This window comes from Saccopteryx bilineata, chromosome 2, assembly GCF_036850765.1.
Source record: "Saccopteryx bilineata isolate mSacBil1 chromosome 2, mSacBil1_pri_phased_curated, whole genome shotgun sequence".
Taxonomy (NCBI): Eukaryota; Metazoa; Chordata; class Mammalia; order Chiroptera; family Emballonuridae; genus Saccopteryx; species Saccopteryx bilineata.
The window spans coordinates 296267933-296285624 of record NC_089491.1 but is presented as its reverse complement, the minus strand read 5'-3'; the positions used below and the strand labels follow the sequence as shown (position 1 = coordinate 296285624).

The 17692-nt window shown below is 39.7% G+C and overlaps 1 protein-coding gene and 1 non-coding gene across 2 annotated transcripts in view; one reads left to right on the top strand and one right to left on the bottom strand.

The window, feature by feature from the left end:
* Window positions 1–1256: 1256 nt before the first annotated feature.
* NSL1 (NSL1 component of MIS12 kinetochore complex) overlaps window positions 1257–17692 on the bottom strand; it is a 35786-nt gene continuing 19350 nt past the window's right edge. Inside the window, exons 5-6 of the mRNA XM_066261400.1 lie at window positions 3522–3589; window positions 1257–1872 (exon numbers count right to left, since the gene is read on the bottom strand). Coding sequence (XP_066117497.1) covers window positions 1594–1872; window positions 3522–3589 — 347 coding nt within the window. The 3' untranslated portion in view covers window positions 1257–1593. The remainder of the gene's footprint in view (window positions 1873–3521; window positions 3590–17692) is intronic.
* Window positions 15206–15281, top strand: TRNAT-AGU (transfer RNA threonine (anticodon AGU)). Its single transcript has one exon. It is a non-coding gene; the product is annotated as a tRNA-Thr (tRNA).

Here is a 17692-nt window from a genome sequence, read left to right as displayed (position 1 = left end):
ACATTATTTTAATAAAAAACATACTGCTTTGTACAAATATACAGATCTCAAATTATAACATGAAAATACAGAATGCAATAAAGTAGCTATGTAAGTTTTCCTCACTGAGACAGACTTTCTGTCACATTTTGACATTAATGATTATTAATATGTAATGAACATGAGAAGTACAGATTTTTCAACCTCATAATTAGTAAGTTCCTTCACAAATGAATTGAAAGGATAGGCATCAAAAGGGGAAAGAGCTGGCAAGTTAGATGGCCCTGCCTACACTATAATGTAAGAGACACGGTAAGCGTTACAAGAAACTGTAGTTAAATGCTAGAAGTATGGGCAATATAGCTTTATCAGATTTCTACCAATGATTATATCCTTGATATATAAACATCCTTAAATGTGTGATTTTTATATGTATTTTTGAACTGGAATCATACAAAGAAATAATGAGAGCCCTGGCCGGTTCGCTCAGCGGTAGAGCGTCGGCCTAGCGTGCGGAGGACCCGGGTTCGATTCCCGGCCAGGGCACACAGGAGAAGCGCCCATTTGCTTCTCCACCCCTCCGCTGTGCTTTCCTCTCTGTCTCTCTCTTCCCCTCCCGCAGCCAAGGCTCCATTGGAGCAGAGATGGCCCGGGCGCTGGGGATGACTCTGTGGCCTCTGCCTCAGGCGCTAGAGTGGCTCTGGTCGCAACATGGCGACACCCAGGATGGGCAGAGCATCGCCCCCTGGTGGGCAGAGCATCGCCCCTGGTGGGCGTGCCGGGTGGATCCCGGTCGGGCGCATGCGGGTGTCTGTCTGACTGTCTCTCCCTGTTTCCAGCTTCAGAAAAATGAAAAAAAAAAAAAAAAAAAAGAAATAATGAGAAATTCTAAAAAAAAAAACCCAAAAAAACCCAAACAAACCCCAACCTATTGTTCCCAAGTCAAAAAGTCTATGGAAAACAAAGTATAAACAATAAATAGTGGCCATGTGCCAATTTTTATTTCTAAGAGAAAGTCTTGCACAAGTACTAGTTGTTTTGTTTTATAACATAATAAAAACAAAACTCCTAAAAATAATCCCATATTAGCTGACCCAAAGTGACAAAGTCAAAGCCAGTCTTGTCATTTGCACATTAATTTGATAAAGCAAATTGCATTGAAAACAAAAAACAAAAACAAAACAAAAAACCTGCATGCGTTCCTGTGCAGAACTGTGTGTGATTACTTTTAGCACTGAAATAAAAACTGTTACACAGCTCGGTTTTTAAGAAAGCAGTATACGCAGAAAACCCAACAGAATATGTTACTCATGGAAGCCCATAAAAGCTGTAAGGCAGCCAAGAGTGGATGGCACTTAAGGGCAGTAAAAGATCGCACTGTTAAACCACTGATGGCTTTGTGCCAATATTTTAAAACTTCGCTTTTCATCTACTATAGATGAAACGATGAGGAAAGAAATACAATATTACATCATATCCCAGAACAGTTACTACATTTGCATAAAGAAACTACTAAAGAGTTACTTGTTTTAAATAAAGTCCTGTCTAGGCATTAGATGTCAATCTCAATGTTCATAGTGCCTAATTTCAACTCCCAGGATAAACAAAAACAGCTTAAGTATCAAGATTAATTCTCTTTGGCTGCAAAGGATACCATTTTCTCTGGGGGCAATCTTTAGTTTGCCTTCTTTTCAGTACTACATTAGTGGTTTTCCTGGTAGAAGTCTCTGTAGGTGTGTTTTCTATTTGTGTAATAAGGCTCTCGGGTTTAACATCTGGCTTCCTGTAACAACTGGAAAAGACTTCTTGGTGGATTCTCTGGAGCTGGATAATAGGCTGCATCTTTAAAACTTGGGAAAATCCATCTCCTTGTTCAATTAATGCAGGCAAGGACTTAAGAAAGTAAACAAAGAGTAATAGTCAACATTAATCCAGGGTGGAACACAAACACACAGGGACAGACAACACTCAAGAATTTGAATTCTTCAGGTCAAGGCTTTTTCTAAGATCTAATTTTTGGGGTCATGATATTCAATTTGACCTTAAAATACCAGTTTTAGTTGAGGAATTTTAACTACAAGCTAAGACTAAAAAGATATGTTTTATTCCTACAAATGTCTGGTAGTAAAATACAATTTAGGCAGAACACAAGGTAACAGAATTGAAGATCTAAGGATTTAATTATGTCCGAAATTCCACATTCTAGGATAATAAGTATATATTTTAGAAATCTTAGGATCAGCACATTTTTCCTATAAAGGGCCATACAGTAAATATTTTAGGACCTGGTGGTTACATCCCTGTCACAATCATTCAATTCTTTTATTGTAATGTAAAGAAGCCATAGACAATAAGTAAATTAATGAATATGGCTGTATTCCAAGACAGTTTAATTTACAAAACCAAGTGGCAGGCTGGACTGTAGCCCTGCTCACCACAGTTTGCAGCTCTTGACCAGGAACACACTGTGAGAGAAGCATGAGCACCAGAAAATCACAGCATCAACACAAACCACAAAAGCTTTTTATAGACATTTTAATACCTGGGGAGAATATGAAGAAGTTTAAAAACTAACTTTCATATACTAGAAATAAAATGTTTTCCTGTTTATGTAAAATAAGTGCCAAAAATTTAAACAATTTTATTATAATAATATTAAGACTCCAATTTGACAGTGGTTCAGAATATAGGCTCTGTAGCCAAACAACCAGGGCTTAAATCCTGGCTGAATTATTTATTCAGACAATCTAATTAGCCACTCTGTGCCTCAATTTCCTCATCTTTAAAATAGTGAAATACCAGTACTTATCTCATAGGGTTACTGGATGCATTAAGTAAGATAACATAGGTAAAACAGTTAGATGGTACCTGGTCCACACTAAATGCTCACTAAATGTTAGCTGGCATTATTATCCAAAATTGTTTGTTGGACTGCTCTCAGAACTCAAAAACAGAACCAGGCCCTGGCTGGTTGGCTCGGTGGTAGAGCGTAGGCCTGGCGTGCGGAAGTCCCGGGTTTGATTCCTGGCCAGGGCACACAGGAGAGGCGCCCATCTGCTTCTCCACCCCTCCCCCTCTCCTTCCTCTCTGTCTCTCTCTTCCCCTCCCGCAGCCGAGGCTCCATTGGAGCAAAAGATGGCCCGGGCGCTGGGGATGGCTCCTTGGCCTCTGCCCCAGTCGCTAGAGTGGCTCTGGTCGCGACAGAGCAAAGCCCCGGATGGGCAGAGCATTGCCCCCTGGTGGGCGTGCCAGGTGGATCCAGGTCGGGCGCATGTGGGAATCTGTCTGACTGCCTCCCTCTTTCCAGCTTAAAAAAAAAAAAAAAAAAAAAAAGCCATGTATACTACTGGGACAGACTAGGTACCTAATAAATGGCAGTTATTCTGAATGTTACTGCTGCTTAATCAACTTATTTTAAAGACCTATTTTAAAAACTACTAAGAATTCATATTACAATGGACTAAAACACACGTGGTTGTTAAAAGCAAATACCTAGCTAAACACTTAGTTCATTTTATAATATTTTAGCATGTAGCTTTTACCTTCATAGCTCCACTGATCTCCTTAGCTATTGCTTCTCCTCTGCATTTCAAATTTTCCACATGAGAAGCTGCAAAGACACCGCCAAACAGTATTTTAGGTTATTTTTAAAATCTAATAACATGCCATAACAGACATGTAGATGCTACCTAGATAAACATCTGTTGGATCTGTTTACCTAAGCTCAAACTTTCTTAGAATAGTTAACAATCTATTACAACAAGTGTCCTTTTAAATTTATCTAGATACATAAAACTGTGAAAACATTAGAATAAAATAGTTATATGCATGACAGACAGTAAAACTAATTAGATAGTAAAACTAATAGTTATATGCATGACAGAGTTGTATTATGAGTAGTCTTCTGTGTGCCCCCAGAAGAAAGCCTGTTTGTTCTATGTGTTATCTACCACTATGCTTAACCTCGTCAAGCACTATCATCACATTTTAAAATAAACATAGGCTAATATCTGATATTTGTACTAGTCTGAATTTTATAAAAGTAAAACATATTTGGACTTAGAATTTGTAATCACACTGCGTCAAGGAGACCTAAATGAAATTGCTGGAGTACATTATCAGTAGTTTTAATTTTTCTTTCCTTACTTCCTTTATGCTTTTCTAATTCCAAATACATTTTATTGTCTTCTAATCTTTGTTACAAATGTTCATGGCTGTTTCATAACAGAACTGCACATTCAATGACAGAGGGATAAAAATCCTACCAAAACTCCAAGAGAAACTGGAAATGGGATATGAAATTGCCTACAAATTAGTTTTTAAACAAGTAGTTCTCAACTAGAAATTTCTTAACGTCTAAGCAAGTACGTAACTATGTTAGGAGGACTACAGCTTTATCAGCCTCAAGAGACTGGCAAATAAGCCCCCCCCCCAAATTTCTTTTATAACTGTTATTTTTCCTTTCTGACTTTCCTTACCTCAAAAAAGTGAGAACACTTTTAGAAAAAAAGGAAATGAACAGAAAAACAGCTGAGAGAAAGAAAGCTTTCAAAGGAGAGAGGCAAATGCTAGCACAGTGGTAGTCAACCTGGTCCCTACCGCCCACTAGTGGGCGTTCCAGCTTTCATGATGGGTGGTAGCAGAGCAACCAAAGTATAAATAAAAAGATAGATTTAACTATAGTAAGTTGTTTTATAAAGATTTATTCTGCCAAACCTAGTGAAAATCTGACATAAAGTACTTGGTAAGTAATTATTATTATATGCTTTTACTTGCTGTAACTCTGCTTTATAAATTTTATAAAGTAAAGTTACTTCCCTACTTTATAAATCACCATTACTGTGGAACTGGTGGGCGGTGAGAAAATTTTACTACTAACAGAGATACAAAAGTGGGCGGTAGGTATACAAAGGTTGACTACCCCTAGGCTAGCATGAAGGCCTCAGGAAAGGGTTCTTAACCATTTTTGTTACCAGAAATTTCTTTGGAAATTTGGTGAAGCCTGTGGATTATTTTTTAATGTTTTTTTTATATATTGAAGTATAATCTACGGACAGAGAGATGTATGCCAGGCCCTAGACATTTCCATCACTCAGAAAGTTCTCTGTTCCCCTTTCCCAGTCAATCTTCTCTATGAGAAGCAACCATTCATTTGATTTCTATCATTGTACATTAGCTTTGCTTACTCTAGAATTTCATATCTTAAATTAAAATTTAAAAATACAATTATTAAACATTGTTTAGGTAATACATATGTCACTTTATTAATGATTTAAATAACAACACTGAGTGGCAGGTCTAATAATTACCGTAATATGAAAATAATGAGTATAAACAATATTGTGAAGTATCTTAAACAACTGAAATTACAAATATCTGTGGTTTCTAGTAGCAAAATAGTTACAGGTACCGTGAGCACTACCACCAAATCCTGCATTCAAAATGGAAGGAAACGCTAGATTTCAGTGTGAGGTTAGTAAAAATAACAATGTAATTTTTTTCCTATCCAAGCCCATAGTCCCCCTATATTCTAAGAATTGTATTTATTGTACATGTGGACATGCAATGGGTATATTACTTGAAAATATAACTTACCTTTTAAGAATAAGTTTATCCTGTATTTCCTAACTATGCAGAAACTCAGCATATCTAGAGCAAGGTGGCAGTTACATGTGTTTGTGTGTATGTATGGGTATTAATTCATCAAGCTGTGCACTGTATGTTGTATCCCAATATATACACACATACACACAATAACAAACAAAACTTTTAAAATATTTACTCTAGGAAGTTGTCTTACTTTTATGTATAGGTCAAGGCAATCTTATTCTTCTTCACTGTAATTGCATGATTTATAAAACAATCTATCAACCAAGGTATCCTTAAATTTTTATAAAGACGTGCTACTTAAAAAAAATTTGTCTGTAGCCTGACCAAGTGGTGGCACAGTGGATGGAGCATCAATCTGGGACACTGAGGACCCAAGTTCAAAACCTGGAAGTCATTGGCTTCAGTGCAGGCTCACCAGCTTGACTGTGGGGTATCTGGCTTGAGTGTGGGATCACAGACATGACCCCATGGTCACTGGCTTGAGCAAGGGGTCACTGGCTCAGCTGGAGCCCCCCCCCCAATCAGGGTACATAAGAGAAAACAATCAATGAACAACTAAGGTGCCGCAACTACAGATTGATGCTTCTCATTTCTCTCCCTTTCTGTCTGTCAGTCCCTATCTGTCCCTCTCTCCCTCTCACTAAAAGAAAAAAGAAAAAGAAAAATAAATTGTAAAGCCACACTGATGGACAATAGCTGTTCTCCATCTGTTTGGCTTTGTATGTAAAAAGGAGTTAGGCACCAGGCTTGAGTAATGATAAACATATTTTCACACATGAATGTTTGGTGGAATATTGTAAAGTTGTGCTGGACATATGAGACATTTAGTATTCCTGGCTCTTGACTACAAAATGCCAGCTGTACTCTCCCATTACTGTGGTCAACCAATAACTGTTCAACCCCCACTTTCTCAAAGGGGCCACTAGGGGGCAATACTGCCTCCTGTGAGAACCAAGGTGTTACTTTCAGGACTTCCTTGAACAAGCTCATTCTCTTAACCTTGGACTCCCTAATGTTGAACATAGTGCCTGACATGTGGAGCAGGTGCTCCGTAGGTATGATGGACAAGGCTATGACAGAAGGTGCTGTGGAGGCACAAAGAAGGGTGAGGTCAATCCCCCAGGAGAATTGAAAGGAAAGAAAAACTTTATAGGTGTTAAGAGTTGCCTTAAAAGGATTTGGTGCTGGAGGCTCAGGGGAGGGAGGATAGGAGGTGGGGTGGTAGAGGAAGTGCTATACCAAAACAAGAGAATAAATCAAGAAAGAAGAAAACACAGGAACCAGGAAACATGATTCAAAACAGAAGAGAAGTAAAGGAAATTCCCAGGGTGATGAGGAAAGGACAGGCAGGATACAAGCTTTGCACTAGGCCTAGAGAGAAACCAGTCCAGACTAGAACAGGAAGACAAACGGTTCCCAGGGGAACAGCTCAAGAATAAGAAAAGGTTTAAAAAATGGATTTTAGTAGATAACCTGAAATATTTACCATAGAGGAATTTTACAGTTTTATTGAAGTGTTTGGGAAAGAATTATTGATAGACACAATAGCAAACAAAACAAACAGAAAACTAAAGCAATTATTATTCCAAATAGAATACTACATAATTGTGTGGGTTGTTTTTTTTTTGACAAAGTTAGAGATTAAAAGTGAAGCTGATGAGTATAGATTCTTCTTTTGAGAAACTTGGTTATTGAAAAAAAAAAAGAGTTCAGGGAAAAGAAACAGTGGCATAAAAACTCTCCCTACTTGATCCTCTGACAGCCCATCCCTCTAGTATGAGCTGGCATACATTGCCAATCAATCTTCTGTAAGACCTTTAGCAACCCTGTGAGGTAAGCAGGTTTCATCAGCCCTCTTTTATATATATATAAGGAAACAAGCTGAGAGCTAAAAATGTACCCAGAACTGAAGAGAACTGGAACCATATTTCCTAGAACCCAAAGCACTTGCTTTTCTATATCTACAAGTAACTTTCTAAAATATCACCTTGCCAAAAATCATATTATGGCCAAAAATTGGTTCCTACAAGTCCTAGCCAGGTTGCTCAGTGAACAGACCACTATTTTGACACACCAAGGATGCAGGTTCGATCCCTGGTCAGGGCGCATACAAAAAGCAACCAATGAATTCACAACTAAATGGAACTATTCAATAAATGGAGTAACGAGTTGATGCTTCTCTCTCTCTCTCCCCCCACCCTTGAAACAATGGTAAATTGAAAAAAAAAATTAGCTCTAACATAATGAAAACCTCTTGAAATAAAAATATATTATGCCCAGTAAAGAATTAAAAACAGAAAATTCTATAGTTAAATCTGTTTTAACTATTAATAGTACTTTTAAGTTAAGTAAATTAAATTCTTTCACTGAAAACTAAAAAGAATCAATACTTTTAGGAATATAACCAAACCACAAAATTTTTAAATTTTTTGTTGATTTGAGAGAGAGGAAGGGAGAGGAGAGAAGGGAACGGCATAGGGGGAGAGAGAGAAAGAAAAGAATCAACTCGCCATTACATTTAGTTGTTCTAGTTAGTTGTATATTAATTAACTGCTACTCATACTCAACCAGGGCATGCAGAGATGAGGCTTTATCCACTGAGCCACCTGGCCAGGGCCAAAAATACAAAGATTTAAAAAAAGATACAGCGGACCTGGCCAGATAGCTCAGTTGGTCAGAGTGTAAGCCTGAGCAAAGAGGTTGCTGGTTCAATCCCAGGTCAGTGCACACTGAGGAACAGATCGATATTCCTATCTTTCTCTCTCTCTCCTTTCTTCTCTTTCTAAAATCAATCAATAAAAAAAAATTTTAAATACAAAAGGGAGAAAAACAAACACAAAAATGATCACTAAATATTGATTATATTATCTGTAAATGCATCAAAAAACCATTTCCCAACATTATTATCTGCTTAGGAAATTTCAAAATATATACACTTTTCGCTCACTTTCTCAAGATTTTTCTGTAACTGGTAAGAGCATAGAGGTCCTCCAGATGTATAAACACTGGACTTAAGAATGTCTCCCGTGCTGATGGCTGCCCCCTGCCGTGCAGGTGTGGAGATGCACCTCCCCAGACATTCCCAGTGGCTTCCTTGCCATGGCCTTGATGGGAATATCTCCATGTCACCACTATTCACCCTCTCATTCCAAACAACGGTGTTTAGGGGTCCAAACTATTCTCCCAAATCTAACTTAAGCAACATATAATAGAACTAATGTGCATCTAAATGTGATTTTACCAATATTTTTCATCATAAATGTGTTGTGGTTCAGCTACATTATAGGTTAAATAGCTCTTTAAAGGGTAGCTGAGAAACTTAACCACTTATAATACCATTAGTAAATGTTTTTCAGGGGAAATGCATTTCAACTTCCAAAGCTCAGATTTAATACAAATTCTTGAAACAACCATTTGTAAAGGGGGGCTACCTGTAAGAATGCTGGCAGACGCTTAAACAAGTTGACATTATTAGGCAAGAAGAGGAACTGACTCTTAAGTCCTCTGTTTGTAGGGTCAGCAAAAGAACTTGACGTATCATCAAGTCTACTGCAGAGAAACTTAAAAATAGCTCTGTGTCATCATTACATGCTTGGTGGAAGACAAGAGAAAAATGCAAAGTCTCTTCAATTAACTTCAAAGAATATTTTTAAAAAGATTATATGAAAGTAATTATTAGTTTCATTAACAGGATCACAAAAGATTAGGAAAAGTCATCTTATTGTTAGACAGCTAATTAGAATATTGATGCAAGGACATTAAAAGAAAAGTTTGCTCATAAAAATGTGGAAGTTAGGCACCCTTGAGGACATTGCCTTCCCTAGTCACTGGCTTTCTAAAACATAGGGAAACGAAAAAGTGGAAATGAAAGATTGAGTAATCAACCCAGTTTTGTTTTCAGGTCACTGAACTAACTAAACTGGGAAACAAATTTCAAAAAGCCTACACAAGTTCAGAAATTCATCAAGAAAGCATTACCTGAATGCTCCCTTCCTATTCCCAGTGTATTTTTATGAGCATGAGTGAGCATGTATAATGTGGGATGTCTGGCTTATACTGGTTTCTGAAGGAGAAAAGGCATGAATGAGAACCAGCATCCCTGGTAAAAATGAAACCAAAAACTGAGCAGTGATTTATGACTTTCTGGGAGATAAGCCTACGCTACAACTTAAATACATCTGTTTGAACACACTTGCTAGGTAGCAGGTGTGTAATCCTCGGCATCCATTCCCACCTGCACCTCCCCGCTCCTTCAGTACTGAGAAGCTGTATTTCTCTTAAGGCACCAAAGACTTTCGCACTCCTCGCATGTTATCTGGCCTCCACTAAGCCTCTAACTTTGTCCGATAATGCTCGTTCCCTCTATTCCCTCCATTGTAGCCTCAGTGGTCTTTTTGTTCCATATATATCCAAGCCCATTCTTGACTTAGGAACCTTGTTCTAGCTCTAGTCTCTGATTAAACAGTTCTTCCTCTTGTCACAAGATAAATTCCTACTTGCTACTTCCTCAGAAAAGTGTTTCCCATACCTAAACACATCACCCTAGCACTGATGTTACTTATTTTTAGATTTGTTTATACTTTCCTGCTCCCAAGGGAATATAAGATTCACAGAGCAAGGACCTCGTCTGTTTTGGCCACCATTATATCCTTCACACTGAGAACACTGAGAACAGCTCTGGCATACAGGAGAGATTCAATATACATATTGAATGTGTGGATGAATAACAGTCATTCAGTACTATTGCGCATGGTGCTGCATGCTGGCTACTCAAAGCAAACTCAAGTAAGAAAGCTCATGGACCTTTCAGTTTTGGGAGAGCCATACGCAAGAAACACACAAATACTGGCATATTGTAACAGATGCTATTAATGAACAAATATTACAATAGAGAACTGAGGAGAGGCTATTTTAATTAGGGTAGTTAGAGCAAAAAGAGAACAAAAAGGAAAGCGCCTGAAATGAATTTGGATAGGTAGGTGGGAGTCAGATTGGAATGCTAAGGAGTGTGAAGTTTATTATATATTTTAAAGGTGGAAGACTTTAGAATTTTAAGCAGAGGAATGAAAGCTGACTTGTGTTTCTGAAAGTATCTTAGACTACTAGTCAAGCTGGCTTAGACATTCACAACTTCTCCACTTTTGTCCAAAACATCATTGAATAAATACAGAAAATGTGAAAGCATATCCCTAAACATATACAAAATTAATATTTCTATGAACTAGAAAAATGTAAAAAAGCGTATTAAATCAATTAAATATCACCTCACACCCACACATCACCCCCCCACTAGACTTAGACAGTTTTATAGATGAATCTTATTCACTCTTCAAAGACAGATAACCTCTGTTTACAAACTGTCTTATGAGAGCAGCATGACCTCGAAAACAATATTGAAAAGGAACAATATGTTTCAAAAGACCACATGTTTATCTGTGTGTGTGTGTGCACGCGCACACGCCCAATCCTAGATGCAAAAATACATCAGGTAAATATACTAAAGTATAGACAAATTTAGTTCAACAGTTTATGAAAGAAAAACTGTATTAGTGAGAAACTGAGGTTTTCTCTGCGAATGTACAAATAACCATCAGAACAATTTGTCAGTGTCGATTCACCATAATATCAGAGTTAGAGATAAGAAGCATATGATCGGCCCTGGCCGGTTGGCTTAGTGGTAGAGCGTCGGCCTGGCGTGCGGGGGACCCGGGTTCAATTCCCGGCCAGAGCACATAGGGGAAGCGCCCATTTGCTTCTCCATCCCCCCCTCCTTCCTCTCTGTCTCTCTCTTCCCCTCCCACAGCCAAGGCTCCATTGGAGCAAAGATGGCCCGGGCGCTGGGGATGGCTCCTTGGCCTCTGCCCCAGGCGCTAGAGTGGCTCTGGTTGCGGCAGAGCGACGCCCCGGAGGGGCAGAGCATCGCCCCCTGGTGGGCAGAGCTTCGCCCCTGGTGGGCGTGCCGGGTGGATCCCGGTAGGGCGCATGCGGGAGTCTGTCTTGACTGTCTCTCCCCATTTCCAGCTTCGGAAAAATACAAAAAAAAAAAAAAAATCTTTACGTCACTCGAATAAAGGATTTCTTAAAGACGCTGAAGGAAAACATTATAAAGGAAAAACCTGGTAATTCTGACTACCATAAAACATTTTTTTATATATGCATATATGTATGGTCATAAAGTTAAAGCCAACACTTGAGAGCAAATATTTAGTGTTTATAACCAAAGGATTAACATCTAGAATGTGGGTGCATGTGCATGTGTGCCTGAGTGTATGAATCTTAGAAATGAATAAAAAAAGAAAAGTTCAGGCCCTGGCCGGTTGGCTCAGCGGTAGAGTGTCGGCCCAGTGTGTGGAAGTTCCAGGTTCAATTCCCAATCGGGGCACACAGGAGAAGCACCCATCTGCTTCTCCACCCCTCCCCCTCTCCTTCCTCTCTCTCTCTTCCCCTCCCGCAGCCAAGGCTCCACTGAGGCAAAGTTGGCCTGGGCACTGAGGATGGCTCCATGGCATCCGCCTCAGGCGCTAGAATAGTTCCAGTGGCAATGGAGCAACGCCCAGATGGGCCGAGCATCGCCTCCTAGTGGGCATGCCAGGTGGATCCCGGTTGGGCGCATGCAGGAGTCTGTCTGTTTGCCTCCCCCTGCTTCTCGCTTCGTAAAAATAAAAAAAATTAAAAAAAAAAAAGTTCAAACAAACCCATAGAAAAATGGGCAAAGGCTATAAACAGGCAATTCACAGAAGAAACTATGGGATCAAAAAAACAAAGAAGAATGGCGGGGTAGGAAGCGATACCGATGAATCTCCCCCAAAACTCAACAAGATCTTCAACCAGAAACAGAAAAACCTATCCTTGGAGCCTCCAGATGCTTCGCAATACACCCGAAGGTATGGTCGAGTGAAAAATTGGCTAAATATATAACCAAACCCCGAAGGAAAAAGGGAGTAAGAAATGCTCCGCCTTCCTCACTAACCTAAACAGGGCGGCTTTCTCTGGTAACTGTGAATATAGAAACTGAGGCGGGCAAAGGGGGTGAATAGATCCAGGCCGCGGCACAAACGGCCGAACCAGGCTGTGGCACGAAGATCCAAGCCGAGGAAAAACTGATCCTGTGGCAACCCGGGCAATACAAGCTAACACTCGCACCAAACCCAAACAAAGAAAGACAAGCGGGGCAGCCATTTTACTCGATCTCCTGGTCGGCGCATGCACAGTTAGTGGGCGAGAGATTTCTTCCTAAGCCCCGGGAGTGGGTGCCCGTGTTACCCCACAGAGAGGCAGAGTCAGAGGCCTTTCTGTGGGCCAAAAGCAGAATCTCTGGGCAGCCCCAGCACCCTGGGAAAGCCGCGCACGGGAGGGAGCGAGAACTAATTCCAAAGGTGGAAATTTTCCGTGCTGGTGGGGGTTGCACTCAGAGGGAAACGTGGCCGGCCTCATATCCTGGTCTGTGCGCGCAGAGAGTGAGCGAGAGATTCCTCCGAATGCCTCGGCAGTGCGCGCCCGTGTTACCGTACAGAGAGGCAGAGTCAGGGGCCTTTGTGTGGGCCAAAGCGGAATCTCGGGCCACCCCAGCGCCTTGCAAAAGCCGCGCACGGAGATGGAGTGAGAGCCAATTCCAACGCTGCAACTTTTCCATGCGGATGGGGGTTTCACTCAGGGCGTGAGACTGCTGGCCGAATATCCTGGTCTGCGCGCGCAGATAGTGAGTGAGAGTTTCCTCCAAGCGCCCCGGAAGTGGGCGCCCGCCTGTGTTACCGGACAGAGTGGCAGAGCCAGAGGTCTTTGAGTGGGCGGAAACCCCGCCTGATTATGCTAGCAGCTCTGACTGACTGAGCCTTACCCAGAGCCCTGTGCTGAGTGGAAACAGAGTGGGGAGTTGCCAGCTCTTTGAGCCTCTTATTATCCAGGCAGAGGCAGCAGCAACCCCATAGCTGGATTATCAGGCTACTAATTGAGGAAGGAAAGACTAGGAGAAAGGCTCCAGGAACACGGACTCTCTCACTGTCGGAGCCTATAAATGCTAATGAGCCTCGACTGCCAACGAGACTAAAGCACAATACATGACATCACCATAGAGACTTATCAACTGCAAACCTCTACCTGAGCGTGCCAAAGGGGCAGAACCCAGGGTACAGAGTCACCGACCAGGAAGAGGGAGAGAAAAGAAAAAGCAAGAAGATAACCTCTCAAAATCAAGAATAATCTGCAGACTTTATAACCTATCCCATTTTATTATATTTGTTCGTTTGTTTCTCTTATCTTCATTCTTGATGTTTTTTTTCCTCCTCCAATTTGGCCGATTAACTCTCTGCCGGTCTTACTCTCTCCTCTCCTTGAACTACACTACCCATAAGTGTTACATTTCCCATTATCTTTTCTCTTCTCTTCCTTTCTCTCTATGAGGGTTGCACTCCAAAACCCTTAACTCTCTCTCTCTCCTCTTTTTTCTTTTTTCTTCTTTTAGTGGTTCCCTCTTTTTCTCTCTCTCTCTATTTTTTTTTCCCTCTATATTAGTTTCTTCCTTTCTCCTTTACATCTCCTCTCATTCAAACCTCAATAACAAACAAATTATCTTATCTGGGACTCAAACTTATGTTTGTGGCATTTTGGGGGTTTTTTACTTCACCTTTTTAACTCACTAGCAGTGCTCCCATCCCTGGCTCTCCATTTTATCTAGTTCTTGTTTCACTAAATACAATAGTAATTTTTTAATTTGTCCCCCCATTTTTCTGTTTTCCTCTTATTCCTCTCATCATAACTCTTAGACAACCACCACCTAAAAGCAAATCATTTTATTCTTGACCCAAATTTTTTTCTTATTTGCTTTTTGTGGGTCCATACCCCCTTCTGTTTTCTTTTTTTTCCCCCTTTATTACTTTTCCCCAATTCAGGCCCTCCATTACAGGCATTGTTTGTTATAATTCACAGTTCACCACAAGATTTTCTCAAGAAAGAGGGGAGAGGAGAGGAAAGGAAAAAAAAAGGGGGGGGGGAATTTTCCTTTTTTTTTTTAATTTTTATTTTATTTTATTTTTCTTTATTTCATTATTAATTTTTTTAAAAAAACAACTCTTTTCGATTTTTTATTTTTTTTAACTTTTTATTCTTTATTAAATCTCATTAATACTATCAACAAAACCACCCTCAGATGCTATTAAGAAAGAGAAAATCGAATATCATGGATACAAAAGAAAGAGAGGTAACACAGCTTGATGAGGAAAAATCTATGGAGAAAAAATTTAATATATTGGAAACCTTGGAGCTAAATGACAGAGAATTCAAGATAGAAATCCTAAAAATCCTCCGAGATATACAAGAAAACACAGAAAGGCAATTTAGGGAGCTCAGAAAACAACTCAATGAACACAAAGAATATATGTCCAAGGAAATTGAAACTATAAAAACAAATCAAACAGAGATGAAAAACTCAATTCATGAGCTGAAAAACGAAGTAACAAGCTTAGCTAATAGAACAGGTCAGATAGAAGAGAGGATTAGTGAAATAGAAGACAAGCAACTTGAGGCACAAAAGAGAGAAGAAGAAAAAGACTCAAAAATTAAAAAAAATGAGATAGCCCTACAAGAATTATCTGACTCCATCAAAAAGAATAACATAAGAGCCCTGGCCAGTTGGCTCAGTGGTAGAGCGTCGGCCTAGTGTGCGGAGGACCCGGGTTCGATTCCCGGCCAGGGCACACAGGAGAAGTGCCCATTTGCTTCTCCACCCCTCCGCCGCGCCTTCCTCTCTGTCTCTCTCTTCCCCTCCCGCAGCCAAGGCTCCATTGGAGCAAAGATGGCCCGGGCGCTGGGGATGGCTCCTTGGCCTTTGCCCCAGGTGCTACAGTGGCTCTGGTCGCAACATGGCGACGCCCAGGATGGGCAGAGCATCGACCCCTGGTGGGCAGAGCGTCGCCCCTGGTGGGCGTGCCGGGTGGATCCCGGTCGGGCGCATGCAGGAGTCTGTCTGACTGTCTCTCCCTGTTTCCAGCTTCAGAAAAAATAAAAATAAAAATAAAAATAAAAAATAAATAAATAAAAAAAAGAATAACATAAGAATAATAGGTATATCAGAGGGAGAAGAGAGAGAAAATAGAATGGAGAACATACTCAAACAAATAATAGATGAGAACTTCCCAAGCCTGTGGAAAGAACTAAAGCCTCAAGTTCAAGAAGCAAACAGAACTCCAAGTTTTCTTAACCCCAACAAACCTACTCCAAGGCATATCATAATGAAATTGACACAAACCAACAGCAAAGAAAAAATTCTCAAGGCAGCCAGGGAAAAGAAGAATACAACATATAAAGGAAGGCCCATTAGATTATCATCACATTTCTCAGCAGAAACTCTACAAGCTAGAAGAGAGTGGACCCCAATATTTAAAGTCCTGAAAGAGAGGAACTTTCAGCCACGAATACTATACCCATCAAAGCTATCCTTCAAATATGAAGGAGAAATAAAAACATTCACAGATACAGAAAAGATGAGGGAATTTATCATCAGAAAACGCCCACTCCAGGAATTACTAAAGGGGGTTCTCCAATCAGATACAAAGAACAAAAAAAAACAGAGCCACAAGTAAAAGCTCCAAGAAGAACACAATAAAACCAAATTTAAACTGTGACAACAACAAAAAGAAAGAGGGGGAGAAGATGGAGATTAACAGTAGCAAAGGATGATGGAGTGCAAAAGTACTCACAAAATAGTTCGCTACAATGAACAGGGTAGGGACCCTTTTCATTACTCAAAGGTAACCACCATTGAAAAAACCACAACAGAAGCACATGAGATAAAAAAGATAACAACAGAAGAAAGATGTATGGAATACAACCAAATAAAAACAAAAGATAGAAAAACGAAAGAGAAATCAAACAAGACACAAAACTAACAGAAAGCAAGATATAAAATGGCAATAGGGAATTCACAAGTGTCAATAATTACACTAAATGTAAATGGATTAAACTCACCAATAAAAAGGCACAGAGTAGCAGAATGGATTAAAAAAGAAAATCCAACTGTATGCTGCCTACAGGAAACTCATCTAAGTAACAAGGATAAAAACAAATTCAAAGTGAAAGGCTGGAAAACAATACTCCAAGCAAATAACATCCAAAAAAAAGCAGGTGTAGCAATACTCATATCTGATAATGCTGACTACAAGACAGGAAAAGTACTCAGAGACAAAAATGGCCATTTCATAATGGCTAAGGGGACACTGAATCAAGAAGACATAACAATTCTTAATATATATGCACCAAACCAAGGAGCACCAAAATATATAAGACAGCTACTTATTGATCTTAAAACAAAAACTGACAAAAATACAATTATACTTGGAGACCTCAATACACCGCTGACGGCTCTAGATCGGTCATCCAAACAGAGAATCAACAAAGACATAGTGGCCTTAAACAAAACACTAGAGCACCTGGATATGATAGACATCTACAGGACATTTCATCCCAAAGTGACTGAGTATACATTTTTCTCCAGTGTACATGGATCATTCTCAAGAATTGACCATATGTTGGGCCACAAAAACAACATCAGCAAATTCAGAAAAATTGAAGTTGTACTAAGCATATTTTCTGATCATAAAGCCTTGAAACTAGAATTCAACTGCAAAAAAGAGGGAAAAAATCCCACAAAAATGTGGAAACTAAACAACATACTTTTAAAAAATGAATGGGTCAAAGAAGAAATAAGTGCAGAGATCAAAAGATATATACAGACTAATGAAAATGACAATACGACATATCAGAATCTATGGGATGCAGCAAAAGCAGTGATAAGAGGGAAGTTCATATCACTTCAGGCATATATGAACAAACAAGAGAGAGCCCAAGTGAACCACTTAACTTCACACCTTAAGGAACTAGAAAAAGAAGAACAAAGAAAACCCAAAACCAGCCGAAGAAAGGAGATAATAAAAATCAGAGCAGAAATAAATGAATTAGAGAACAGAAAAACTATAGAAAAAATTAATAGAACAAGGAGCTGGTTCTTTGAAAAGATCAACAAAATTGATAAACCCTTGGCAAGACTTACCAAGGAAAAAAGAGAAAGAACTCATATAAACAAAATCCAAAATGAAAGAGGAGAAATCAC